At 37.9% G+C, this 12142-nt stretch overlaps 2 protein-coding genes across 3 annotated transcripts in view; both read left to right on the plus strand.

Annotated features, from left to right (window-relative positions):
• LOC307169960 (uncharacterized protein) overlaps positions 1 to 4637 on the plus strand; it is a 38560-nt gene extending 33923 nt beyond the window's left edge. Inside the window, exons 4-6 of one of the 2 annotated variants that reach the window (XM_079890853.1) lie at positions 3331 to 3432; positions 3527 to 3575; positions 3757 to 4637. In XM_079890853.1, the coding sequence (XP_079746979.1) occupies positions 3331 to 3432; positions 3527 to 3558 (134 nt within the window). In that variant the 3' untranslated portion in view covers positions 3559 to 3575; positions 3757 to 4637. Of the gene's footprint in view, positions 1 to 3330; positions 3433 to 3523; positions 3576 to 3756 lie in introns of both variants that reach the window. The other variant, XM_079890852.1, reaches the window with a different exon arrangement.
• Positions 1 to 12142, plus strand: part of LOC307170525 (uncharacterized protein) — a gene marked incomplete at its 3' end in the record, with an annotated part of 195647 nt that overhangs the window by 93137 nt on the left and 90368 nt on the right. The gene's annotated exons all lie outside the window — the stretch shown is intronic.

The raw sequence follows: 12142 nt of genomic DNA on the forward strand, positions 1-12142 counted from the left end.
GTGAGCACAGCTGGCCACTCCCCCTCTCACACTGCACACTGAGTGAGCACAGCTGGCCACTCCCCCTCTCACACTGCACACTGAGTGAGCACAGCTGGCCACTCCCCCTCTCACACTGCATACTGAGTGAGCACACCGCAGGACCAGAAACAGGGAGGGTCGAAGAAAGCAGCGGAGCTTAAAGTCCCTGTAAAGGCAATTCTAAAAAAAAATTCTAAACACATTAAAAATGTTAGAAATGTGTTGCTAAAACATATTACAAAGACTGTGAACTGTGAAGTACTGAATTGTGGAGTTAGACCGTAAAACAGTTTTTCACCATTGCTGTGTTCCGGATTTTTTGGACGGACGTGGCTAAAACGGTGGCTCGATGACACACTGGAGCCCCTGAGCTCCTGGACACGCCCGTACTTGATGACGCACTGGAGCCCCTGAGGCTAGCTCCTCCCCTATCAGTTCGCCGCTCAATCGCGAGTTACTGTCAGTATTATTTACTTCAGCCTATAGTTTGCTAGCTAGCTATGCCATCGTCACAGAAATGCGTATTACCTGGATGCGATCACTTACAAAACAGATCGGCGTCCTCATTTAAATTTCCGAACAACGATCATATCAACAAGAGGTGGATTAATTTTGTGAAGAGCCACCTTGATGGAGAGCTGAGGATCACCACCAACCATACAGCCTTACATGCCATACAGACACATATTTAACTGCTGTGACATAAAAAAAAAATCTTAAAATCAAATAAAACCCCTTCTCCTAAAGTAGAACACGGTCTTTTTTTCAATGAATGATATATGCATCATCTTTCACGTCATCACTTTTGTTCAGATCCATCCATATGTCTCCTCTTCTCTTTCTCCCAGACGTTTATATTTTTGAATGTTTTATGAGATATGCATCAAACGCATGCCAACTCGTGTCCTGCCTGGTAGATCAGCACGATACCATTCAAGTGTGCGCATCTACCACAAACACAGGACATCCTTTCTGACTGTATCGCTTCTGTTGAAAAGTTTTCTTTCATCGAAGCAAGACCAGGAGACATTGGGATAAGCAGAAGTGATTTATTGGGATCTTCGCTGTATATCGTCTGTAGTGTTCTTCCAAGTCTAACTCAAGACAGTTGCCTTGCAAATTTATAGACATTTAGGGGGCGGGATTTACTTTGAGGTTGAACAAAGCATGTAAATGAGTATACAGGTTAAGGTAAAACACCCTAGACTGAACGTCTGGCCAATCCTAATTCAATCAGCATAACAGTCTATTGCATTGCAAATTGCATAGACGAATCATTCATGTGCTAATCCCATCAGTCTGAGTGATACTGGGACTCAAAGAGCCATTAAAGACAAAAGGTGCGTCTTGGGGCTACTGGCTCAAGCCATTAACGACAAAAGGTGACTTGTAATAGAGAAAACAGGTCTGGCAGAAACTGTTGATACCATTATCCTAACCTAACCTTAAAATGCTAACTTCAATATACTCAACTTTTACTGTTGCAAATTAAACATTTAATACATTTGTAATCCAACACTTCCCAAATCGTCCCTAATGAACATTTTCGTCTGGTTTTTATTCGTTTCACGAAAATGTAAATAGATTTTTGTCAGTTTTTTACATTCAGAACTGTTTTTTATTTAGTTACCGTCCGTTTTCATCTGTGAAAAAAAATATGGAATAAAATTAACACTGCTACAGGCCTTTATCAAATCTTAAAAAAACAGATTAACACGATCTGTGCCTAAATTCTGATTGAGTGGGATCACTTACCTCTGCCCATGCCTAGAGCCGGCACTGGAAAGTGATTACTTTTAACCCATTTAATCCCAAATTTTTCCCAGACACAAAAATATCCAAATCATGTGTCATTAGTATCCCTTTGAAACAATCAATCATAATTTTTAGAAATTTTCATGGAAAAGTGTGTGAAAAAGTGTGTTTTATGATCGGTGTGTGTGTGTGTGGAGATCAGACATCAGAGGAGACGTGACCGTGTGTGTGTGTGTGTGTGTGTGTGTGTGTGTGTGTGTGTGTGTGTGTGTGTGTGTTTCTGTGTGTGTTTATCTGTGTGTGTCTGTGTGTGTGTGGAGATCAGACATCAGAGAAGACATGACCGTGTGTGTGTGTGTGTGTGTGTGTGTGTGTGTGTGTGTGTGTGTTTGTTTGTGTGTGTGTGTGTGTGTGTGTGTGTGTGTGTGTGTGTGTGTGTGTGTGTGTGTGTGTGTGTGTGTGTGTGTGTGTGTGTGTGTGTAAAATTAGGTAGAAAGTAAGGTAGAACAGTTAGCCTATGTGTATTAGTATGTAGATACAATGGGTTATCCCACCGGTCACTATTGTTGCCGTTGACATGTTTGTGAGTTTTATGACCACATTAAACAAAGTTGAGTAATTGCAAATGCATATATCAATACTAGACACCTTAAACATGATGTGTACCAAAAATCTATGTCCTATCTTTATGTTAACATACTTTACCACCCTTTTCTTTGGGAGCTTTCTTGCTGCCATCCTCTTCTCTTGGCGCAAACAGGAAGTACACATGGGCATGTGACAATTTACAGTAAACATGCAACACTGCACATATTTCATTGAGACCCTTTATTATTTCAATATCTGCTGGAAATGCATTGATAGATCATTCAGTAACATTTTTATAGCCTTAGAAATGAAACATTTTTTTACGGTCACTATTGTGACCGGTGGGATTAAATGGGGAATCAGAATTAGATCAACTCTCTCAGACCAACTGATATCTCATTGTGTTTGTTATATGTTGTGGCAAAAATATTCATTAAACAACCATCACTGCGTAAGAGACATTTCTGAAGTCAAATTGTCTTTTAAAAGTATTTTATTCTTGCAAGAAGGCCCAGTTGCCACACAGAAGTCACCAGTACAGTCTGTGAAACAAGTGCGACAACGAGAGGGAGGGCAGAGGAGTCTTTATACTGCTTTAAAGGTCTTCTGCTTACAGGCTCTTATCTAAACAAGGGGTTTCTCTGCTAGTCACCTAATCCTGCTGAGTTTATTCTTACAAACTCACAAGTTCTAAATTGGACGGCCTCTGACCCTAGGGGTCAGAGCCCCTTTTCAATCTGCCTCCCCCTGACGTCTCACCTGTTTCCCAGTGTTTAAAAACACACACACATTAGTCATATGTTGGCAGACTACGTACAGTCCAGCAAAGATCATTTCAATGTCTTAATAATGAAAATAATGAAAATCAACACTGTAAATCAATGAAAATCTAAATTTTCCATTACATTATAGATCAATCTGACAGATTCACTCACAGTAATGATGGTCTGCCTTCATCTGTTCCAGGTTCAGGTCTGTCTTCAGGTGCTGTAGCAGGAATAGTTGTTGGTGTTCTGCTGGTGTTTGCTGCTGCAGTTGCTGGTGTGATGTACTATCATTCCAAAAAGGGTAAGTATCACTTACAAATACTGTGGTGAGAAAAAAACGTATTTATTGTGCTAAATTTGTGTTTCATTATGTTTGTGATTGTTTTTCAAAGCAGACTGGGAGAGAAACCACCCAGAGCTTCTGTAGAAAGCCCCATCAGTTAGGTGAGATAATGTACTAGTGTAGTTGGTCTTTGTAGTAAATTACATCACATTCAGATCTGTGTTTGATTTCACCTAAACTGATCAAACTATCTCGATAAGAAATAAACATTTAAGCATTCTGTAGCTGTAAATGCTGTTCATTTCTCTTATTAACCTTCTGTGATTTGTTGTTTTCTTACAGATGGAGAAAGACTTTGGTCACATGACTTGAGAGGATTGCCGCAGCAAAGTCCCTTTCAAGGAAAGTCTGTTCACTCTGCAGCCATATTTACCATGTATTTAACCATCCAAAATCAAGTCCTATCTATTTGAATGGGGGAATCCTGAAATCTCAAAACTGCTTGCTGAACTCACAATTAAATTACATTTTTAAACAGTGCAAGAGAAGGTGCTTTAAGCACTGAAATGTATAATGCACTAACAAATACATCTCCATTTCCGGACTTATACTCAAGAACACACACACAGAGGTTCCCAAGATGGAAAGGAAGGAAAGGAAGAAAGAATGCTGAAACGAATACACACTTGTGGTAAACATAAATTGAACACAATGCCCAGGAGTTAATACAATGAAGTACTAAAAGTCACATTGTTTCATGAGTTATATATGTCACATGTTTTACATTGTCATTGATTTATTAGTCACATGGTTTTACTTCTTCTGGGAAAAACCCTAGCGTAGGCACAGGAACTGATGTAACCAAAACGTTCCTATATATAGGAGTGCTTCTGTATGAGTGGCTGTGCGCTTTTGATTTTGATGTCTTTGCAGCCCTGAAGGGAACATAGCCCATCTTCATTTTTATTCGTTACTCTTTGATTTATATTGCTCTGCTGAATTTCTTAACTTGCTAAACTCGGATGAGAACAAGTTAATCATATTTCTGGAACTGCATAAAAGGTATTTAGCCTTTGTGAATCCATTCACAGGACTGCCCTGGATTAGGATAGAACTGAACGTATTATAACCTGTAACCTTTTGTTGATTTGCTACATATCTGTTTTATTGTATAACCAGTGTTTTAATCTTTTGTATAAATAAATTTTACTTTATAAAGACAAGTACCGTTTATTTATATTTCAGCTCATCAAAAGACAGTTCTATACATATTATAACAGAGCATTATAGGAATAGGGTATATTACTTCTATTCTTCAAAGAACACCTTTGGACCAGATTCTGCTGGAAGGTAAGCATAAACTTTGCTCCATAGGTTTGAACTTATAGATATGTATTGTTACACAATAGGGTAATAATATTCCTAGATTTGCTGATATATGTTAGATAAGCCGAGGGAAACTAATCCTAGAAATCTGACCTGACAGCACAAGGCTATTCTAGATAACTTTGGTTATGAGGCTAATCAGGAGATGAGATAATATCAGATCTCACAACAACAGCAAAGAAATCTGACATGAACTGTAACATAAAAGTTGTTTCTTCTGCTCAAATAGCATTAAAAAAATCTAAATTTGTCAGGCTAGACAAGCCAATGCACATGTGCACTACTAAGAGTCATGTTTCTATGGGAGGCGAAGCAAATGTCAGCTGTAGTGATGCGATGACATTACCGATCAGCGATTGGCTCTTTTACTTAGAAGGCGTGACTATTACGCCGTATTGTGGATTGCAGTCAGTGTTGCCCAATTGGGCGGTTTTGAATTTGATTGTGCGGGTAAAAAAGGGTTTGGGCGGGTGGACAAAATTTGGGCTGGTTTGGGGTCAGTTCGGCGGTTTTCAAACATCTACATTTTAAAGTCTAATTTGTTAAAAAACTAAATTAAAGTGTGCATGTAGTCCATAAAATCAGTCATCATGACATACACACGCCCATGCAGAGTCAGCTGGCGTTAGTGTTGACATCACCGACGAGCACGCACTTTTAGCCAATCAGCGATCCGCAGGCAGATGCGATTGAGCGCGATAAGTTGTAGCTGTATATTCAAGTGAACGCTAATGCCAAAGTGATATAGCCTACTATACAGTAAGTTGTATCTACACAGTAAAGAGTGAGATAGTGAGCAGCTCTTAAAACGTACACCTGGTGGGAGATATCGATGGTGAATATAACTCTGAGGAGAGCACAGTTGAATGACTTGAAATGAAATTAAATATGGGACGTGAAATATGTCCATGGTCATGTGCACACTAGCCAAACCAGACATCGGCAACTTTTACACCGTCCAGACTGCACAATACTCGACCCTGACAGCTGCTGAAAAAGGTTTGAATCAACGATGAATGAGTTTGACTGCTAAATTCTGCGTTATGTTCTGCAATGTGTACTTCCGAGGGTTAAAGTCATCGGTTCATTTCTTGATTGCCGTTTTGACAGTGTCCATCTGGACATTTTAGTCATATTGGCTAATTCTCCTTAATTATTGCCCTGTTTTGATCTGTTTTCCTGGAATTTTTTATTTTATTTATTTTTTATTTTATTTTATCATTGTTATTTTGTTTTAAGGAGATACAAATTATGCTTATCAACCTTGAATGACAATGAAATTATATCATATTATTTTGCCAGTAAAATTTTGGGCGGTTTTTTCTTGTAGTGGGCGGGTTTTGGTGAGCTTTTGGGCTGGAAATCACCGTCCCAATCTGGCAACACTGATTGCAGTTTCTCCCATTCAAGTAGTGAACCGTCTTTCTATCTATAGAGCTGGTAAGTCCCGCCCCTTCCGTAAAACCCCGCTGGACCTCAAAGTTGAAAAACCGTCAATGCAAGTGAATGGGAGAAAATTATTATTTTCTGGTCCCGTTTGAATTGTGCCATGAATGTGAACATATGTTGTCTGTGAATTTTTTATATAACTTTTCATGTTACGAGTTTGACAGTATATGGTATGATTCTTCGGCTAGCAGTTGTGGAAAAGACATAACGAGAAAGACTACATGTCGCCATGTGACGTCACCCCATAAAGTTGACTTTTACCCGTGGTTTTCGCCAACCTCAACGATTTTGTCCTCTCCCTGAAAGAAGGAGGTGAAGTGCATCAAAGACACAGCCATGTTTAGCGGGATCCGTGAGCTAGTCCGTGTGCTAGTGGTGTTGACGTTTCAAACGCGTCGAGAGTTGTAGTCCACAAAGTGCTCTCACACAAAGTCTAACCGTATCAAACTTCTACCCGCTAAATTGTATCATTCTTTACACGAAAAGTTATATAAAAAATTCACAGTCAACATATGTTCACATTCATGGCACAATTAACGGGACCAGAAAATAACACTGGAACATTCCTTCCTAAAACACATTAAACTTTCGTTTACAAAGACGTGAAACTCACCGAGTGGTCAGGGGTGTTCACTGATATGCTCACTCAAAAATCGCTGAAAAAGACCCACTAAGCAAAATGATGTCCGAAAGACGTCTTTTCAACGTCTTTGTCACAAAAATCGGACGTTGAAAAGACGTCCACTGAGGGTCTAGAATGAAAGTTGATATGACGTCTTTTTTCGACGTGTTCTGCACGTCCGATATAGACGTTCATCGAACCTTCGTACAAGGTTAAACACTAGTTCATATGTGGGCATTGTGGACATATTTCAACATCATTTATTGTCTTATTTAGACATTATTACTTTGACTATTGCTGTCAGATGATCTTAGTGAGAATAAACAGAGGTTTAGATGTTGATATTTGTTTAATTTGAAGTGTCACCATTGTGGTGATCAGTGATTGCTTTAGTTGGGCTCTTGGTCCCCTTTCTTTATACTTTAATTTTCCTTTGACTGCTGTAACTGTGTTTGTGTAACACAATTGTTGTGGCAGAGAAAGCCTAGAAAAAGTTTGAGTGTTATCAGCTCAATGTTGATGACGACATAATCATCACAAAATGGGCATCTAATATTGTTTAAAGTTTTGTATTTATATTTGGGATTAATAACCACCATCCTTGTGGAACTGCAATATTGGTGCCAAAAGCATTAAAATTATAACTTATTTGGTGGATAAAAATCATGTGCACATGTTTTGAGCAAGAGTATCATATAGTCACACACAGACATAAAGATTTTGGATATGAATCACAACAACAGTGACAATCAAAACAAAAAAGCTTGAGAATCAAGAATGAGTTTTGTACTATGAAAGCTACCCATCATGCATTGCAGGATGAAGCTTTTTTTTTTCTTTTTTTTTTTTCACCGTTGTTGTGATTCATATCTAAAATCTTGATGTCTGAGTGTGACTATTTGATACATTTGCTCAAAACATCATGTGCACATGCTTTATATACACCTTCAAATAAGTGATAATTTAATGCTTTTGCACCAATATTGCAGTTCCACAAGGATGGTGGTTATTAATCCCAAATATAAACACAAAACTTTAAACAATATTAGATGCCCATTTTGTGATGATTATGTCATCATCAACAATGAGCTGATAACACTCAAACTTTTTATAGACATCCTCTGCCACAACAATTGTGTTACACAAACACACTGTTACAGCAGTCAAAGGAAAATTAAAGTATAAAGAAAGGGGACCAAGAGCCCAACTAAAGCAATCACTGATCACCACAATGGTGACACTTCAAATTAAACAAATATCAACATCTAAACCTCTGTTTATTCTCACTAAGATCATCTGACAGCAATAGTCAAAGTAATAATGTCTAAATAAGACAATAAATGATGTTGAAATATGTCCACAATGCCCACATATGAACTAGTGTTTAACCTTGTACGAAGGTTCGATGAACGTCTATATCGGACGTGCAGAACACGTCGAAAAAAGACGTCATATCAACTTTCATTCTAGACCCTCAGTGGACGTCTTTTCAACGTCCGATTTTTGTGACAAAGACGTTGAAAAGACGTCTTTCGGACATCATTTTGCTTAGTGGGGATGCTTTCCAACAGGTGTTTTACCATTCGTTGTAAAACTGTGGACCTATTTTTCCAAACGTCTCACACCCGTAGATTCTTCCGTTGAGAGCTTGAATTATAGACACTCCAGCCCAGTTGGTGGCGATAATGCACCTTTGCCAATTGCAAGCAAACCGCTGGCATTTCATTGAATACACAGAAGAAGCAGAAGAAGAAGCGGCGGAGTAATACCGTACCTCACACAGCTCTTTCAATACAAGTCAATGGAGTTGGACAAAAACTACGATAAAACCTGTTGGAAAGCATCTTTTGCGTGAGCATATCAGTGAACACCCCTGACCACTCGGTGAGTTTCATCTCTTTGTAAACAAAAGTTGAATGTGTTTTAGGAAGGAATGTTCCAGTGCACCTTGACAACCATTGTGGGGGTGGGGGGGAAAGCGAAATAAACCTAAAATTCTCGGGACAGGAGCATGTGTCCAAATTTTAATCTTAACCGTTCTATTTCATCAGAAACGATCTATAAACAGGGCTTTAAGTGTAAAATACCGAACATACCCTTTAACATTATTCCTGTTAAACATGATGAAAAGGCTTTGCCAGGCTTCTTTTAATGATAATAATTCTATTAATGATAAAGCACTTACCTGTACTTGTTACTAGAAACATGTGTAATGTTACTTTGAAGCTTATAGTCATATTTTCCAGCTGGGTGTGTTCATTTCTAATTTTATTTTTATTTTATTATTTGTGTGAGGAAAGTTACTGGTAGGATATTTCAACTCTTGTAAAATAGGCTTATTGAACATATTTGAAGTGGCAGCAAAGAATGATGATCCTCAGCAGTTGTGGTTGTGTAGCCTACTGAGTGCTTGTAAAATAATTTTGAAACAAATTAGGTGAAGGTTGTGGAAAAGTTTAAATCATTCAAATATGTAGGATTTGGCCTTCTTGCTACATATATACAACATATTCTTTGTGATTATCAGAAGGATGAACAAATCCTAAATAGACAATTTAACAGATACAAAGACTAAATAATTGATGCATATGTATGACATCATCTTCCAGTCTCTGTCCACAAAGAAAAGAGTTATAATATCTGTAATGTTTATGAACCATCTATGGAATGGCAATATGATATCAATGAGGGAAAAAATATTTGTGGTGTTTTTCCTGCTTAAAATTGGACACTATAACAATATCAATAAACATTTTCATTAATTGAATATATTTAATTTTAAAAGTTGTACCACAACGGACAAATTGAGACATTTGATAATGTAGAAAAAAGGAATATATTTATTAAAAACATCAATTTCTTCAACCAGACACTTGAACAAGAATATTTATCCAGTTTTTAATGTATTATAAATTTCAAATTGAATAAAAAGTAACAATTCATATCCAGCTGTTGCTCTCAGGCAACATTGTACCATAGTGGAACGCAAGTATTACCAAACCATCATATCATAAAATTATCATATCAAGTTATCATATCTATCTACATCCTCATCTTCGCGCTCACCCTCAAATGGGTCGCACACTGGACGAGAGGCGCAGAGCAGAATTTTTTTGAATATAAAAATTCAAACACATTATTCTGTATGAGTGTACACACACCGGCGGCGCCCAGCAACGGCTCAGGACCTTGTTCAAAATCCTGCCGCGCCATTTACATAGTTTTATTTGAAATTTACATTATATTTGTCTCAAATAGTGGTTAATGAATATACTGACTTCACACTGTTCTGCAATATACATTTAGTTTTACATTCATTCACAGAAATCAGTTGTGTTGATGAAAACTGCTGATGTTATCTGATTTTCAGGTGATATTCTCTATTCATTCAGTTAACGATCGCTCTGAGGTGTTCCGACTGCAGACTTTAGTTTGCAACAATATTTAATTGTAAAGAACAATCATAACATAGTACAGACATTATCTTAATTCCATAATATCCTTAAACATAACAATATTGCTGGCCATAAACGGACAAAGTGCGCATCTGGTGTGCGATACCTCGAGTTGTCCTAGCGCTTCTCGTCCGGTGTGCGACCCCCTTCACTCTCTCCCTGCAGGATTGTCACTATAACTTCATCTTCCTCATCCTCACCCTCATCAACTGGCAGTTGTGTTTTATACCTTTGTTTAGGTGCAATAGAAAATGTGAAGATCATAATATGTGCGGATATAGTATGTGAACAACTATTATTATAAGTGCATTACAAAATCATGCAAAAATATAGGCCTAAATGTATTTTTAGATAATTCTAACTCTTTTCCTTACAAATATAATATATTTTTATCCAACCTAGCCTTACGAAAATTAACCATGGTTTTTTTGTAGTAACTATGGTTTTTTTGTAGTTACCATGGTTTAACTATGGTTTTTGTAGTAAAACCATAGTAACTACAAAATGAACCATGGTTTTACTACAATAACCTTGGTTTAACCATGGTTTTTGTAGTAAAACCATAGTAACCATAAAATGAACCATGGTTGTTGTAGTAAAGCCATAACTACAAAATGAACCATGGTTTTCAGTGTACCGTTTTTTTTTTTTTGTGAGCATGTTTTTGTTCAGTCCAATGTAAATATATCTGCTGTGCATCCCTGCTGAAAAATCCAGCTAAAACCAGCCTAAGCTGGTTGGCTGGTTTTAGCTGGTTTAAGCTGGAAGTAGCTGGTTTTAGCTGGTCTCCCAGCCTGGCGTAGCTGGTTTTAGCTGGTCTCCCAGCCTGGCCTAGCTGGTCAAGCTGGTCTCCCAGCCTGGCTTTGCTGGTTTTAGCTGGTCTCCCAGCCTGGCCTAGCTGGTCAAGCTGGTCTCCCAGCCTGGCTTAGCTTATTTTAGCTGGTCTTCCAGCCTGGCCTAGCTGGTCAAGCTGGTCTCCCAGCCTGGCTTAGCTGGTTTTAGCTGGTCTCCCAGCCTGGCCTAGCTGGTCAAGCTGGTCTCCCAGCCTGGCTTTGCTGGTTTTAGCTGGTCTCCCAGCCTGGCCTAGCTGGTCAAGCTGGTCTCCCAGCCTGGCTTTGCTGGTTTTAGCTGGTCTCCCAGCCTGGCGTAGTTGATCAAGCTGGTTTCCCAGCCTGGACAATTTGGTGGTCAGCTGGTTTTAGCTGGTCTCCCAGCCTAGCCAAGCTGATGAACATCTCACCTTATGGTGAGATATATATTTTTTTTTTTTGCTTGCCATTTAGTAATATAACACAATTATTATATATATAATAATTTTATATATTATAATAAGTATATATATATATATATAATTATGTATAATAATAATAATTCACACACACACACACACACACACACACACACACACACACAATAAGTTAATATAGACGAAGTTGATTATAATATACACTAGTTAATTATTGGAACCGACTGGAACCCAGATTTTTTTTTTTTTTGCTTGCCATTTAGTAATATAACACAATTATTAGTACTGTAACGCAACTTATCATTATATAAATGTAAATTGAATTTTTCAAAAATAAAATAAAAAACTTTTAATACTTCTGTCACAATTTTTTTACTCGCGTGCCAGTGGCACATTGCACAACCTGGCATATTGCACAACCTGGCATATTGCACATGAATGGGTCATAGAACTACACAATGAGTTTAAAATTCATGATTTAATATTAATGATTTTTTAAATTGTTATATGTTTTAATTCTAGATGTTTATTTAAATGCTGCGTGACTTTGAAGTGTTTTAATGTGCGTGC

Source organism: Squalius cephalus (genome assembly GCF_949319135.1).
Source record: "Squalius cephalus genome assembly, chromosome: 13".
NCBI lineage: Eukaryota > Metazoa > Chordata > Actinopteri > Cypriniformes > Leuciscidae > Squalius > Squalius cephalus.